At 45.6% G+C, this 17,801-nt stretch overlaps 1 protein-coding gene across 1 annotated transcript in view; it reads left to right on the forward strand.

The window, feature by feature from the left end:
- Positions 1 to 1,351: 1,351 nt before the first annotated feature.
- Positions 1,352 to 17,801, forward strand: part of LOC147641516 (5'-adenylylsulfate reductase-like 4) — a 37,504-nt gene continuing 21,054 nt past the window's right edge. Inside the window, exons 1-2 of the mRNA XM_086784895.1 lie at positions 1,352 to 1,751; positions 1,860 to 2,047. Coding sequence (XP_086641021.1) covers positions 1,545 to 1,751; positions 1,860 to 2,047 — 395 coding nt within the window. The 5' untranslated portion in view covers positions 1,352 to 1,544. The remainder of the gene's footprint in view (positions 1,752 to 1,859; positions 2,048 to 17,801) is intronic.

Here is a 17,801-nt window from a genome sequence, read left to right on the forward strand (position 1 = left end):
GTGTGTGTGAGAGAGAGAGAGAGAGAGAGAGAGAGAGAGAGAGAGAGAGAGGTATATTGCATGTGTATGTGCGTGATGTGAGAAGATAGGATGTTTGTGTATGCGTACGTGATAGATTGTGTCTATGTGAGAGACAGAGAGACACACACACACACACACTTGAGCTTACACATATACATGCATATGCACGCACATAAGTATATGCATATATATACACACATACACAAACTCACACTCACAAGTACACATGTGCACACCCACATGCACATCCATATATACATAGATGCACACGCATACACATTTACATGTGTACATGCACACACATAGACACATTCACATGTGTACATACACACACATAGACACAAAGATGCACACACAAACACATTCACATCCTCACACACTCGCACATGGACATACAGACACGAACATACACACGTACGCACACTCACACTGTACACACAAACACATGCACATATACACACTAGCACATGTGCACAATCAAGACACTTGCACCATGCATGTAGGCATGAAGTCGACATTACATAATCACAGACGTGTGTATGTACACACACACACAGATGAGCGTGCAAGTATGTGTGTGTGTGTGGGGGGGAGAGAGAGAGAGAGAGAGAGAGAGAGAGAGAAAGAGATCTCCTCGAGAGACGCATAAGACGACGATACTGGGCTATAGACATGCCTTGATACAAATGTTCTTTTATTGCCAAGGGAGCTACTATCTTCTCCTTAGGAATGAAGTGACTAAGAAGTCTGTAGATATGGCAGGAAAGTCTGAAATTTCAAGGTGTTGGATAATATAAAGAGGAATGGGGACATGCCTGGACGGGGGAAGCGAGAGAGAGAGAGAGATGGGGACCGTGCGTGTGTGTGATAGAGAGAGAGAGAGAGAGAGAGAGAGAGAGAGAGAGAGAGAGAGAGAGATGGGGACCGTGTGTGTGTGATAGACAGAGAGAGATGGCTATAGAGAGAACCAATTCTTTTCTAGAACCTTGGTCGCCGTGCAGCAACGCATGGGTCCAATACTAGTATTATCTTAAGGAAGAGTTTCACAGAGCTGCCACATGGCAAGAATTTGGAGGTTGGGGAAGGAGAGGAGGAAGTTTGGGATGAATTTGTTTTTGGAAGCCTCAAAAGAAGTGCGAAGCACGGTTCCCAGCTAGTTATTATTATTTTCATGTTTAGTGTCCATAAGTATCACCCGAGGCAAGAACTAAAAAAAGCAACCTTCGGTGTGTGACAGGTGTCAATGTCGCCGTCAGTATTGACGGCGATTAACGGCGGGGATAACGGGCAGGTTCTCCGCTCAAAAAGCTTATTTCTGGCTTGGCTCTTTTTCAAAACAACGGCAAAGGCGTTCATAGTTATCTGCGTCACCCGCTTTACTTTGTTCGCCTCTGCCGCCTGTCTAGGGTTTTTTCCTGCGCTGTGATTTGCATAGGTCGGGCTGCCCCATCCGACAAGCTTCCTTCACTTGTATCTCTGAATGTGAGGTTTTTTCATTAGAACCTCCGAAGGAAAGTTCTCTCATGGGGGTAAGCTGGGCCAAATCTGTAAACTGTTACAGGGTCTTCGTGCTACTGCTGCTGTTGCTGGCCGTCTGTAAGAGTGTAAATTCTTCGAATCAGTGCCCGAAGCTTCACCTCGAAGGGGCCCTCTTGCTTCAAGAGGATCAGTGCCTTCAGGATGATGGCGGATATCCGGTGTACAGCGGCATGGCATCTAGAGTTGCAGAGGTACGTCTTTGCTTTCAAAATTGTTGCAGGCTTTCCTCTCTTTGCCTGAACCCTTCTTACAGATATCCTTGATTACACGGCTTCCACCTGCTTTTCTTCTTCTTTCAGGTCAATGGCACAACCCTAGAAAGAGCCCTGAGTATACTGCAAACCAGAGAGGACTCCTATGCTGTCATCCTCTTCTATGCGAATTGGTGTCCCTTCTCCAGAACCTTGAGGCCGCTGCTGGACACTCTCTCTTCAAATTTTCCTGCCATCTACCATTTTGCTGTAGAGGATTCTTCCGTGCAGCCAAGGTGTGCACATCATATAATCATCAGCTTTTAAATTTAGGGATTCTGTTGTTTGCTAGCAGTGTGAAGTCTATGGTTGAGGTCTTGCGAGTGTAGGTGGAGGAGTTGAAGGCCATGTTTGGAGTGGACTGAGTATATAACACATTTTTGGTATCTGAATACATTTGTTCAGGCCATGTTTAGAGTGGACTGAGTATATAACTCATTTTTGGTATCTGAATGCATTAATTTTGTAGGGACAATGGCTCCATAAAAGGGTGGCCACACATTGGCTGGAAGAGAGGTGCGACTGAGGTTCTCGGTGGCTTGGCTTATTGCATGTTGTTTCTACCTTAACATTGCATTACCAACGGTCATGGCTTGATTCTATGGCTAGTAGCAGTTAAGAGGGTGAGGTCTTGCGAGTGTAGGTGGAGGAGTTGAAGGCCATGTTTGGAGTGGACTGAGTATATAACACATTTTTGGTATCTGAATACATTTGTTTAGGCCATATTTAGAGTGGACTGAGTATATAACTCATTTTTGGTATGTGAATGCATTAATTTTGTAGCGACAATGGCTCCATAAAAAGGTGGCCACACATTGGCTGGAAGAGAGGTGCAACTGAGGTTCTTGGTGGCTTGGCTTATTCCATGTTTCTACCTTAACATTGCATTACCACATGCTACGGTTATGACTTGATTCTATGGCTAGTAGCAGTTAAGAGGGTGAAGGATTTATGAAGTCCAGCTTTTGGGAGTGAAGTCAAAGTGGATTTAACACCAGTTTTGAAGCATGAACCTGATGCCATCAGACTTTCAGCATTCTATGCTGTTAGCATCTCCTTTTGGTGACAAAAGATGTCTCACCCTTAGATTACCTCCATGTATCACTTTTGGCTCCAATCTTATCCATGATTCTGGGTATGAAGTTTTGGGGCACTTTTGCATGTTGGTTTCTACCTTAATATTGTGTTACCACATGCTACAGGCATGGCTTTATTCTATAGTAGTAGCGGTTAAGGGGATAAAGAATTGCTGAGGTTCAGCTTTTGGGATTGAAGTCAAAGTGGATTTAACACCAGTTTTGGAGCATGAACCTGCTGCCATCAGAATTTCAGCATTCTATGCTGTTAACCTCCTTTAAGATCTCTCTCTCTCTCAGATTACCTGCATGTACACATCACTTTAGGCTAGTTCCAGTCCCAATCTTATCCTTGATTTTGGGTATGAAGTATAGAGACTTTCGTCTGGTTCAAGACCCAATCTCATTCACGATGTTGGCTAGAATACAAATGTGAGCCACAGTATTGGATACAAAATATCAAAGTGTATACAAAATTAAGACTTCAGCCTTTCACTGCCCATAAGTCTATAGTCAGTACTAAGTAAGTCAAATGTGTCTTTTTTTCATATCTGTTAGTTGGGTTATTTTTTTTTTTGGATGGGCTAGCTATTGGTATCTCCTATGACCTCTAAAAGCATGGGGCGAAGAAAAGGAGGAGTGTTACATGCATTATCCCCATGGATTATTTGTCACGACTTTGCGAAGCATTAGGGTTAGGGTTTAACGTAGTGTTGGTGAAATCATATGAGAGATGATCCTAAGATTTAGGGATTGCATATAGGTAGTTTGTCTTAGAGGCAGGGTGCATCAGGCGTAAGTTCCATGCATCACCACTGAGGGTATGCCCAAGGTAGTTTAGGTGGGAGAGACAATTATGAGCCCCATAGATAAAGAGACACGGTCATTGAAGGTTAAGTGAGATTAGGGTTTGCATTAGGATGTTGGTAGCATATATCATCTCCTCTTGGTGGCTTTTCTGCTGTCGACGGGGACCATTTCCATGCTGAGGCATTTCCTATATTTTTGCCCCTTTTTTCCCATATATTCTCTCTCCCCCCCTCCGCCCCCTCTTTTTTATGGGCCTTTGATGTGGGTTGCCCACCCCTTTTTATGGTGTTTAACCTATTTTCAGGTCGTGTAGGAGCCAAGGAGGCAATCAGCCAGCTCATATAGGAGTGTATATATATGCTCCCCTCTTCCTCACTTTTCATCATTCTTGATCATTGTTTCTTGATCACTTTGGTGAGCACCTTCAGCCCTTTGCCTATGGAGTCCACTCCTCGCCTACGGGTTGGTTGTATCCACACTTTTCTTGAGGAGAGGATTAGTGCTTAGCGACGAGCGTTTTGCTGATGTCTCTCATATCTCTTGGATTGTCATTCGTCTATATTTTTCCATTGTCCTTTGACATGGTATCAGAGCCCAGATGTAAACGGAAGGGCAACTGTGCACAGAAGGGCAATTGTACACGGAAAATCTTATCAATCATGAAATTTGAAAACACACATAAGCATGCCAGATAAGCAAGATGACAAATCTGCACAGTACATCACACTAGGGCCACAAGATGGACTAACACCCCCCTTTATAACCGGTTAGATTACCAAAAAGAAGTCTGCTTTCAATACAACTTCGCGGGTGCCGAGCGTCACCAATGGTTGCACTTGTTTCTCCCAATACAATATGAAAACAAGGAAACATAACATAAATTGAATTTGCTGATAATTCTCAGCACAAGTGAGCATTCCCGGCATCAAGTACATGGAGGACAACTATGAACAGTCCATAGCACTCCCACATAAGCTCGGGACAACTCAACATCATCGTCTTCTTCCTGTCTGGCTCATAGAGCAAGTCGACTAGTCCTCAAAGATTGTTTACAGCAGTCAACCAGTCCTCAGTAGCCTCAGAAGAGATATAATCCCTGGGATCTCTCCTCCTAACCGACCTCTTTATAGGGTGAGTGCTTCCCAACAGGAGGAATCATGACCAAGTAAATGATTTACTTGAGAAGGGGTTGATAAGGCCAAGTTTTTTGCCTTATTGCTCTCCAGTTTTACTCGTGCAAAAAAAGGATGGGACATACAGAATGTGTGTTGATTATAGGGCCCTTAACAAGATTACTATCAAGAACAGGTTTCCGATTCCTCGAATCGATGAGTAGTACCTCAAGATGTGCACAAAACGGCTTTTCGAACATCATTTGGATTATATGAGTATTTGGTTGTGCCATTTGGACTTACGAATGCTCTCGCTACTTTCAATAGAATGATGGACAGAATATTCATACCTCATTCTTTGATGATATTATCCTTTTTTGAAAGAGTGAGGTTGAACATAAAGAGCATCTTGCCATTGTTTTTAAAGAGCTAAGGAAACATAAGCTTTTCATCAATTGGAAGAAGAGTGAATTCTTCTTGTCAGAAATTCACATTTTTATTTTTAAAATTAGCGGTGCGTTTTGGGACCGTATTTGAATGTACCGTATCGAATCGAACTTTTCGTACTTGACAACTATGGCTTGAAGCTTAAAGTTGCGGACAACTTTCAAGAGGATATCACCAACCTAGACATTTCCGAGTATGGAAGGGGTTTGGTGGACTCTAGGACATCTAAATATTTGGAAAGTTTTAATGGACCGTATCTCCACCGTATTTTTATTTTTAAAATTAGCGGTGCGTTTCAGGACCGTATTTGAATGGACCGTACCGAATCAAACTTTTCGTACCTGACAACTATGACTTGAAGCTTAAAGTTGCGGACAACTTTTAAGAGGATGTCACCAACCTAGACATTTCCGAGTATGAAAGGGGTTTGGTGGACTCTAGGACATCTAAATATTTGCAACATTCTAAATTTTTATGATTTGGGTAAAAGTTTTGCATCTATATTTATATTTTTAAGTATTTTTTAATGGACCGTACCTCCACCGTATTTTTATTTTTTAAATTAGCGGTGCGTTCGGAGACCGTATTTGAATGTACCGTACCGAATCAAACTTTTTATACCTGACAACTATGGCTTGAAGCTTAAAGTTGCGGACAACTTTTAAGAGGATGTCACCAACCTACACATTTCCAAGTATGGAAGGGGTTTGGTGGACTCTAGGACATCTAAATATTTGGAAAGTACAAGCTTTGGGAATGGGAGATTATCCTGGAATAGAAAGGATCACACTCCTAAAATCTAAGAGGGTTACTCTTTATGGCCCGACTCCAATGAAAATATTGTTCGCGTCATTATGTCTAAAATAAGCAAATACCAAGAGTTGCCAAAGTAACTATGACAAATGTGCTACCAGTTGAGATATTTTTAGAGATAAAGTTTATGGGAGGACCCATCTCGCGACATGTGGCAAGAAAGTGGACCAAAGTGAGACAAGTGGCCTGATACTTGCTAGAAAGTGGATCAAAGTGAGACAAGTGGCCTCACACTTGTCACTTCAACTAGTGTGTGGCTCTCCACTTGTCATTGTAGCCTTCTCTTGCCATTTTAGCTCATGGGAGGCCCAAATCTATAAATTGGAGCTCTCCCCCTTCATTTGGAGAGACTCTCTTGCTGCACACTAGTCTCTACCACTGTTACAGGCTGCCCTAATGATGGCTACCCTCTATGGGACACTGATTAGCACCAAGCGGCCTATGGGACATCAGCTATGGAGGATCCAGATTCACAGATACACACAGCAGTTTGGAACTGCAATGGAGCACTTTGGACACATCTTGGGAGGATGGAGGAGGTCATGGAGAGACGGGACATCATACTACTTACAGAGACGCACCAGAACCCAGAGAAGGGGCTACCCAAAGTAGAGGGCTATCAGTGGGAGTTTACATACAGGGGGACCACACGGTAGAGCACATCGAGTGGATCTGGAGGTATAGCGGTACTGTTCAAGCGAGAGCTACAGGAGCGCCTACAGGTGGTAGCACGTGACCAAGAGGCTAGATACATGTGGATTCTCTCAGCAGACAGGGTGTTATACATTGCTCTATGCTACCTCTCTCCTAGAGGATCAAGATATGCCATGACAACAGAGGATGAGAGTAGAGGCGAGGAAGAGGACACGGGGCCATTGGGAGAGTCACCCTATGTATCATATATTACATCCCCATTATGGTACTGGTTGGAGCTAGACAGATCTGCATTGCATTCTTGTATACCCTCTTGCGCATATAGGTTGCATACTGAGCCTCTAGCAGTAGTGCTTGTCAAATTCCCTCGAATCCCCTTGTGATCGATCTTGCAAGGTTCGAGACTCCAATCCTGTAAACAAACGAATAAACAAACAAGCAACGGGGTGCAAGCCTGACTCACCTCCCAACCATGACAGTCGTGGGTAAGCCCATAGACTTGGTTGTCCCCACCGAGCCATGAGCTGAGCTAACTAGGATGACGTACCGACCAATCTCCTCCTCGCGACGTCCCATATCGCCACGAAGCTGCCCTCGCGGGCCTCGAGATCGCTGCCGGCCTCGGCTGCATAAAGCAGGTGCACGTCTGCACTAGATCCAGGCTCCAAGACCATAGAGCTCTCACAAACTCGCGAGATTCTCTATATCCGAATAACTAACCTTGGCCACCCTTTTATAGGCTCTTGGCCGGTCATCAAGCGTCCACACTTGGGCGCCCGCCCGTCCATACTTGGGTGCCCCCCTGTTAGTATATCCCTAACTCAGCTCGTCAATCAGCCTTGCCTAGCTCCAAGATTCCCCAAGCCTCGAAACTAGTCTTGCGTGCGTGTAGCACACGGTAGATACACACTGTGCACATGACATACTCCCCTTCCTCTAAGAGCTCACTCCTGAGCTCACTAAAAAGCCAGGGTAATCTCTCTGAAGAGTAGTCAATGTCTCCCATGTAGCGTCCTCCTCAACATGATCCTTCCACTTGATCTTGTATTCCGTGATAAGCGTATTACGCAATCTTCTTTCACCAAATCCAAGAATCCTTTCAGGTTCGTGCGGAACAAATGTCATGTTCTTGACATCTATAATTTCTTGAGGAGTAACTAACTGATCTGCTCCACCCAGTACTTCCTTAAGTCTATTGACATGAAATACATAATGAACTTTCACATGAGAAGGCAAATCCAATTCATATGCAACTGAACCAATCCGTCGTGTAACATGAAATGGTCCACAGTATCTAGGGGATAATTTCGGAGATCTATATGTCCGTAAAGTCTCGGAATCTTTTGGAACTTGCAAATACACCATCGTTCCTTCAGAGAACTCTCTGGGTGAACGATGTCTATTAGAATAAAACTTGTCTCGGTCTTGAGCACTTCTAATAGATTCCTTCGCAACTTGTAACATTTCCTACATATCTTGCAAAAAATTACGTGCTGCATCATGCTGAAGTCCTGAGAATCCTGTTGTAAACAGGTGTGTAGAAATATGGAAACAAGAACTAGAAACTAGAAGACTAGAAGTGAAATAAGAACAAGATTGAAGGACAAAGAGTTACCTTGAGATGAGTGTGGACAAGACACAAGCTAGATACTTCTTATGATGTGACACCCACAATATATAGGTGTGTAGTACAAGAGATAGTAGCCACGCTGATATGTGGGACAAATAAGATGCCACATGGCAGACACACAAGACTCAAGACAAAAGTTTATACTAGACTAGAAAAAGAGTACACCTAGTGTGCACTTATTTCCAACACCCTCCTTAAGTGGACACTAGGAGGAAGACAAAAGACAAGACTGAAAGACAGACAAGACAAGACCAAGACTGAAAGACAAGATAGAAGACAAGATAGAAAAGATCCTGAGACACCCCTTCTCAAGTGATATCCTCATATGGGTCCACAAGGGTAGGGACAAGATGGATCTAAAACAAGACATAGTCAGATTGATAGACAAATAGACAGACAGACAAGACTAGATAGACAGAAGACTGACTGTAGACAAATAGATGGACCTTGAAGACATCCCCTCCTCAAGGGCAATCTCTACCTCTTGGGTAGGGACAAGAGAGAGGTCCAAAAGCAGAATGAGTAAGACACAGACTCCTTGACCTACATCATCGGTGGTCAAAGTGGTAGACAAGAAAGATGAAGTAATCAGAAAGTCCACGTTTCATCATATGAGGAATGAACAGCAAGATCTGCTGATGGAGATGCTGCAGCAACATGGGCTGAGGGAGATGTAGGGGCTGATGTAGAGGGTTTAGAGTAGCAGTCCTTCTCTCGGTGATTATCACGGCCACAAATGGTGCATGGATGAGCCTTGAAGTAGTCCTTCTCCATATGATTAGTTTTGCCACAATGGGTGCAAGGCTTTCTTACCTTAGAACTTCCTTTCTTTGCTAAAAATGCAGTGTCAGTTACCTTTTGTTGTTGAGTTCTTTCCTCTTCTTGGAGAGCATTGATGATATCTTCAAGAGTAGGATTATTGTGATACTTGAAGGTAGTGACAAGAGTAGCATAGGTGTCAGGTAAGCTTTTGAGAAGCACAGCAATAACAATATCTTCGGAGATGGGGGACTTCACTGATGCAAGCTGAACCATAAGACTGCGAAGATAATTGACATGAGAGGCTATAGTAGCTCCCTCCTGCATATATAGATCAAAGAATGAGATCATAAGTGCAATCTTAGAGTTTTTAGAACGGAGTCCAAAAAGGGTATCCAAAGTGATCCATGCTCGAGAAGCAGACTGTATGTCGGAGATGTGATGAATGTAATCATCTCCAAGACCGAGTGTAGTATGCGGAAGCTTCGGAGAAGGATCGGTACTTCAAAACTCAGAAATCAGCACTCTTTTTGCGACGGAATTAACGCACCAACTGAAAGACGATGTGCAGAAAAATAGAGAGAGAAGGGGGAGATGGAGAAGGACACAGTATTGGGTCCCAATTACCCTCTGTAGGGCCCCCACCACGGATGGTGTATTTGCTTTATTAGAATGATGTAAATCTGAAAACAAATACAAAGTACTTGACCTTTTCTTGGCTGGAAAACCTGCCCTTGACCTTCAGTCCTTCACCCCTTTGCTTTAGCAATGTTCTTGTCTGTCCTGGCCCTTGGTTGCTTGGAGCACTTGGTGGATTATGAGATGAGTGAAATGATTTATGTCTTGGGTATTCATACCCTCTACTATATGCAGTCGGCTGGCTTCAGGGAGCTCCACGACTGCGTCTTGTTAATAAAGTGCTTGCACACTTATAATTAATGCTTTCACACTATGCCAAGTACTGTCCAGCCTGCGCATATGTTCTGGGACAGCATCCTGACTGCTGGGCATGCTGCGTGGAGGTGTGGGACTGCTCCCTACACCTGGCCGACTAGCTGGGTGGGGTAATAGACCTGTAGGCTGCCTGTCCAGCAGCTTGAAAGCTGGCCGACAGCCCCTTCCAGCCCATGCCATGGCTGGTGGGCATATCTTGGGCTCTCCTGGCCCCTTGGGGGTGGTTCTACACCTCCCCCATGCCCATACTAAGAATGCAAATGCAAATCCTTGCACTGGGGTAGCCCTATGGGCTGGCCCCATCTCTACATGCAAACCTACATGCCTACAGAGGCCTGGCATCCAGTAGCAAACCAGATACACAGCACATCTGACATCATTCCAGAGGGAGACTCACAGCGCAGACTGGCACTGCTTCATGTGCAGGACAATGCACACCTGACCTTGGACTCATGTGCAGGACAATGCACACCTGACCTCGGACGACTGAGATGGATCCTGGCTGACTCGTCCCGGACTGGGCTCACATGGGACCAGTTCGCCATCCCAGGTCCTGCACCTTCTGTACAGAAATGTCTACGTGGCATCCAAGTGCGGGATGCACGTGACATCCCCTTCTGCTTAACTTGACGGAAGCTGCATAGTCTCCAAATAATCCGTCAATAATGCCGGATAGTCTTCGAAAAATTCCTTGTCGAGCCATACCGCTTCATGAGTTCCTCGGTCCTGAAACTTCGTGAGGAACTGTCGTAGTCTTCGGCCTGAGCCATGCTTGAAACGGTGCATAAGGATCTGTTCTGGAACCATTACTTCTGCTTCATCAATGATGTCTGGTTCCGCTTCGTCTTTGACCTCTGAAGGGGGTGGACCTGCATATGGCTTTAACCAACTGACATGAAATACATCGTGCATAGTCCAACTCGGAGGTAGCTTTAACTGCATAGACACCTCATTAATCTTTTTCCGGATGGGGAATGGTTTGAAGCTCCTGAAAGACAACTTTGGGCATCGCTTGCCCACCTGCTTCAATCTTTGCTTCATAATCCGAAGATACACCCAATCTCCTTCCGAAAACTTCATGTCCCTTCGGTCTTTATTGGCCTGTCGAGTGTAGGCCTCTTGCGCTTTAGCCAATCTGTCTTTAACGGACTCTAGGATCTCCTGGTAAGACTCCGTTACTTTGTTCGCCTCCGGTACTGAAGACGAAGTCCTGGTTAACAACGACTGGAAAGGCCTTCCAAACGCTGCCTCATATGGAGTCCTGCCAATAGCTAAAGAAAAAGAGTCATTCAAAACAGCTTGAACTAAAGGCAAAAACGATTCCCACTTACCTTGCTGATCGTGGACATAACACTTCAGCACATCAAAGGCCAACTGGTTGTATATCTCTGTCTGGCCATCTGTCTGTGGGTGGAATGCACTGGAAAAATTCAACTTAGTACCAAAATTATCAAACAATGCCCTCCAAAAATGACTGGTAAACTTGGCATCTCAGTCTGACACTATGGTCCTAGGAATCCCACCAATCGGGTACCAATGCCGAATGAATAGCTGGGCAACATCCTCGGCGGTCACATTGGCCCTGCAAGGAATAAGCATAACAAATTTGCTGAACCTGTCAACAATAGTTAAACACTGTGTATTACGCTTACTCGGACTGGGAGGCAGATTGTGACAAAGTCCATCGAAATGTTCTGGAAAGGACCCTCAGGAATTGGCAAAGGCTGTAACAACCCTATCTTCTTTCCACGAGGAGCTTTCACCTTTTGACAAATGTCACAACGTTGTACATATGTAAACACATCACGCCTCATCTTTGGCCAATAGTATTGCCGTTCTAATTTCTCCAGAGTCGAATTCATGCCCCTAAGACCACCTGTAATGGCGTCATGGGCATCATGGAGAAGAGCTGCCCGGAATGATTTCATGACACATAGTCGGTCTTTGTAAAAAAGCCAACCATCGCGTATCAGAAAATGGCATGGTCTTGTGGCATCCAATGCCTGTTCCCACTGTGTACCGAATTCCTCGCAATCCGCGTACGTGTGCTTCATGTCTTCTAGTCCTGTACCAACAAGGTCAAGTCTAGTGGTCTGAATCGCAGATACTTGTCCCTTCCTGCTCAAAGCATCGGCCACTGGATTGGTCTTTCCTGGAAGGTACTCAATCATGCCACCAAACTGCTGGAATATCTGACTCCAGCGGTGTTGTCGATCACTCCACTGTGCACTTGGCATCGTCTGAATCCAGCGCAATGCCTGATGGTCAGTGCGAACCTCGAAGTCACGGCCATACAGGAAATGTTTCCAATGTTTCAAGGCCTGTATAACTGCTAGGAGTTCACGATCGTAGACTGAGTAGTTCTTTTCGGCGGGCAGTAACTTACGAGACATGTAAGCTACTGGATGACCATTCTGTTGCAATACACCTCCAATTGCGATGTTACTCGCATCGGTGATCACCTGAAATGGTTCGTCCCATGAGGCAAGGGCTAAACAAGGCGCTTCTGACAAAGCCACCTTGAGGTTCTGGAATGCCTCCAATGCTCGTGGAGTCATTCGAATCTTTTGCCTCCTTGTTTTCACTCCCTTTAGCAGATCGGTGAGGTCTGCCGAGAGATCAGAAAACTTGTCAATGTGGGTGGAATATGCCTGGCATATACCCACAAATGATCTAATGTCATAAGCAGTCTGAGGTACTTCCCAGTTAACAATCTCGGCCACTTTAGCCGGATCAAGTCGAATGCCTTCGGCACTGATTATATATCCCAAGTAATGTACCTGGAACAGATAAAATTCTGACTTCTTTTCATTGATATAGAGCTCGTTGCTTTCCAGCAACTTAAGGACTTTCTCCACATCAATGTCATGCTGCTCAACTGTAGCTGAAAATATGAGTATGTCGTCCAGAAATATGAACACACACACTCCAATCAACTCCCGGAAAATACGCATCATCATGCGGTTAAATGTAGCTGGGGCGTTCGTCAATCCAAATGGCATAACCACAAATTCATAGTGGGCCCGTTCTGTACGGAAAGCTGTCTTGGGGATGTCCCCCTCTACAATCCGTACTTGGTGGTACCCACTCTTTAAATCCAGTTTGGAGAACACCTTAGCTCCATTCAGCCTCTCGAGAATATAGTCAATTCGAGGCATCGGGAATCTGCTCTTGATAGTCAGCTTGTTGAGTGCACGATAATCGACACACAACCGAGAAGACCCATCTTTCTTCTTGACAAATAAGATCGGTGCTGCAAATGGCGACACGCTGGGGCGGATGAAGCCAGCTTGCAACAATTCTTGGAGTTGGCGGTCCAACTCCGATTCCATTGCCTTAGAAAGGCGATACGGAAACTTGCTCGAGGGTTCCGAGCCTGGGAGGAGGTCAATCTTGTGATCCTCCGGTCTGGACGGGGGAAGCTGGGGAGAGAGACTGTCCCGAAGAAAAATCTTCTGGAACTTTTCATGGAGAACCGAGTACTTCTCGGAAGCACTGGCCACTGTCTGGGCTGTCTGGATGTAAATCATCGCACACTGTGCGCCTTTCCTGACTGCTCGCTTAGCCTGCAAGTGGCTTATGAGCGGAAAGTTTGGAATACCTGGCTCACACTTAATGGTCACCGGGGTGTTTGACACATTCCGATCAATCTGGAACGTGTGCTTGTCCCACTTGACATCAGGAAGGAACTTGTGAAACCACTGGATACCCAAAATTATGTCTGCTCCTACAAGAGGGGCAACCATAAAGTCACGCACAAACTCTATGCCCTGAATGACTAACTTAGCACCTAGAGCTTCATACTTGACGCTCGTTGTCATACCTGTGCTAAAACCCTCAACCTGTTTGTCCACCGGAGTCAGCTCAAAACGGGCACGCCTAGCGGCCTCTTCCATGATCACATCCTCCGTGCTGCCGCTGTCAAACAAGACAACGACTCTCTGGCCACCTATGTAGCCAAAGGACTTGAGCAATTCGTTGCGCTCATACTCCTGGTCATGGGCGCCCTTCTGCTTATCTTCGAGCTCCCGGCTAATAATTGCTCCAACTGAAGCACCGAGGGTTGAAGAACTAGGGGTAGCCGCTGGGGTCTGTGTGGGAGCTGTGCTCACCACGGAAGCTGTGGAGGCGGCGGCGGCCTTTGGAGGCTTCTTCGGACAATCCCGAGAAGTATGTCCTTTTGTGTGACAAAAGTAACATCTACCCTCCTTCCTGTATTGAGAAAGCTCCTCAGCACTCAACTTGCCACCTGTCTTGCCTGCCTCCGCTTTTTGGTCTGGAGTAAGCTTAGACGCATTGTTCGAGTTCTTGGAGCCAGAGGCTCCCGGGCTCTGTCCTGGGGAAGACCCCGTCTGGTTCTGGCTTTTGCCCCCCGAGGCGTTAGCCTTGGGAGAAGCCGGCTGGGAAGTCTTGGGCTTGCCACCATTGTGTTTCATTTTTGCACTCTGCGCAAGCGAGAGTGCGTCCTCAAAGGTGGCTGGCCTAAACATACGCACCTCCCATTGGATTTGCGTGTCCAAGCCATACAAAAACTGCCCTTTCTTGTTCGCATCAGATAAGCCTAATTGTAGACACAAGGTCGAAATTCTATTGGCAAACTGAAGGACTGGTTGCGCATTCTAACGCGCACCCCTGAACTCGTCTTCGAGTCGCTCAAGGTAGTGGGGCGGTAAAAACCGCTGCTTAAGGTCACGGACGAACTCGTCCCACCCATAAGCTGCCATACCTGATCTGGTGTGGGCATGAGCCCACTGAGTCCACCAAGGAATGGCCTCACCTTCCAAGTACCAAAGAATGGTGGGGGTGACCAATTTCGTGTTATAAACTACCTCATCTATATTCAGCAACTGTTCTTTAAAGTATGTTACCTTGGTAAAATGATCTAAAATGGAATCACCTTCGTTCATGGTGAAGTTGTCCAACTCCCGCATCAAGTACATGACTGGTGCTTCATTACGGCATTGGAACATGGTCTCAAGGACCACCCAGGCAGCCCTTGCAGAGTTACAGGATTGGATGTGGCGTACAATCAAGCGCTTGACTGAAAGAGCATTGCTTGAGTATCACCGGCATCCCACCGTCTTTGGTCTTCAGTGGGTCCAAGAGGCGGTGTTGTAATGCCTGGCACAACTTGTGCCAAAGTTTGAGTCAACCTTAATGTCGAGGCGCCAGGAGTTGGTGCAACAAGACGAGGCTCTTGCCCTATGACAATCTCCCATAGCCCCTTGGCAATTAAGAGATTCTTGAGCATGAAACTCCATAATGAGTAGGTGGGACCATCAAGTCGATCTTCAATTGTCATGAAGGCACCGAATCGAGAAATCTCAGTGGAGGTGGCTCTTTGCGACATCCTCACAATAGTACGAGATTTCCCAAAGTTGGAGAGAGAACTAGAAACAGGAAAAGTGCCCCCCCACCCCCCCCCCCCCCACCCCTTGATGTAAGCTCTTGGGAAAAATACAAGAAAAAGAGAGTTACAGGAGTGTGCATACAAGGCATCGGGATATGACGAGATTGAAGGTGCGATCACTGAAGTATACCAAGATCAGGGTGTATACTTGAATGAGTGCCTATGGATGCTTCCACCTTAGAAAACCTCAAGTTATGAACAAGAATACCCAGATATGCAACAGGGAGGCCTTGAATTTGCCAATAAATGTATGAAAAAGAAAGCCCCAAATTTGTGTACCTCTGTGAGGAAGATGCGGGTGTGAGTTGACCAGTATCTTTCCTCTCCACCTCCCTTTGGCTCCCAAGTAGAGAACAAAACTGAGGCAACTAGCTCACACAACGGCCAAGTAGGTCTCAGAGCTAACACAGGCGGAGCTGAGCAGGGTGGCGGCGGCGCACGCAGTCGGCAGACAGGGAGGAGGAGGCGGGCATAGGCGGCAAAACTGAGCGCCCCACCAACTGAAGCAGCGAAACTTAGGCGTAGGTGGTGGCAGGAGCCGAGCGAAGGAGGTGCCAGGCACAAGCGCGGCGGCAAGAACCGGACAAAGGTGGCTCGCTGGTATTTGGGACATGGATTCTTTCAGTTATATTCGATTTTTGAGACTATCTGATCTCACCCACTTGATGGGGACATGATTATATCTTTGATATATGGCTCAAAGCATAGTTGCCTTCGGTTCGCGAACCGTCGAGAAAGTTCGATTTGAACAATTCGGTTCGATTCAATTCGATCCGGTTCAAAGGTGACACTTTTCGCCCTTTTTTTTGCCATTTTCCCCTTTTTTCCGCCGTTTTCTACCCGTTTGGAGAGCCGTTTGATGGGCATTTTTTGGGACTCTTGCTTGCTTGCCTTGCCAACATGCTAAGGCCCAAACCTTTGGTTGCCTTTGCTTGAGGCTTGAGCCTTGAGTCTCTTAGCTCTAGGCTCTTCTCCCTATTATCTAGATTCTATATAAGAGGCCCTCCCCAACCCCATCCTCACAAGTTCTCATTGCTCAACCCTCCCCTCACAAGTGCTCAAGTATACGATCAATCCTCTCCCTTGAGTCCTCTTCCTCAAGGGCCAAGGCTCAAGCCTCCCCCTCAAGGCTCAAGCCTCTTCTCTTCCTCAACTTTCAAGCCTCTAGGCTCTCCCTCTTGAGTCTTGAGTCTTCCTCAAGCCCGAATATGATGATGAGGGCAACGTTCTTAGCGATGGGGATTTTGGTGGGAGCTCTGAGGTGTCCTCCTCTAGTGAGGATATTGAAGAGCCTAGCTATAGCTCTGAGTCCTGACTCCTGACATAGATGGTGACATAGGCTTTTAGCCTCTATAGCCCTCTCAAGGGCTTTTTGCATTTTTGTACTTGCCCATGCAGCATGCCGACTTTTGCGGCTTTATATATATTCATGACTCTTTGACATGTCACGTGTACATTTGTCTACTTTCATTTTCTATGCAACTTGCAACATTCTAAATTTTTATCATTTGGGTAAAAGTTTTACATCTATATTTATATTTTTATGTATTTTTTAATGGACCGTACCTCCACCGTTATTTAGGGCATATTGTTTACAAGGATGGAGTACGCATGGATCCTGCAAAGATTCAAGCAATCAAGGATTGGCAAGAATTGCAGAATGTGCATAAAGTTGGGCGCTTTATTGGTTTATGCTCTTATTATCGTCGATTTATTCGACACTTTGCTTTCTTAGCTTCACCGTTACATGATCTAACGAAGAAGAAAGTAGCATTCTGTTGGTCGGAATCCGAAAAGATAGCATTTCAGAAGTTGAAGGATGCCATCATATCAAGGCCGGTTCTTATTATTCCAGATTTGCATAGACCTTTTGTGGTCGAGTGTGATGCATGTGGAGATTATTTGGGAGTTGTTTTGAACCAAGAGGGACATGCGGTGGCTTTTGAAAGCCGTCGCTTGTAACATGTGGAATTGTATTTGCAGGTATATGAGAAAGAGTTGTTAGCCGTTATTCATGTCCTTCAAACATGGAAGCATTATCTTTTGGGGGCTGAATTTATGGTAAAAACAGACCACCGGAGTTTATGGCACTTTCTTACACAGCCTAAACTCTCGGAAAACGCATCTAAGGTGTGCAAACTTCTTGTCCATGTTCCATTTTCAGATTTTGCATATCCCAGGCAAAAAGAGTTTGGTGGCGGATGCTTTGTCACACAGGCCACAAGTCCATGCCGTAACTATGTCTACCATCAGGACTTATCACAGATGCAAAATATGTATGCTTTGGACAAAGATTTTCAGCTTATTTGGGCTGATTTGAATCAT

The sequence above is a fragment of the Cibotium barometz genome, chromosome 1 (genome assembly GCF_041138505.1).
Source record: "Cibotium barometz isolate CiBa-2024 chromosome 1, ASM4113850v1, whole genome shotgun sequence".
NCBI lineage: Eukaryota > Viridiplantae > Streptophyta > Polypodiopsida > Cyatheales > Cibotiaceae > Cibotium > Cibotium barometz.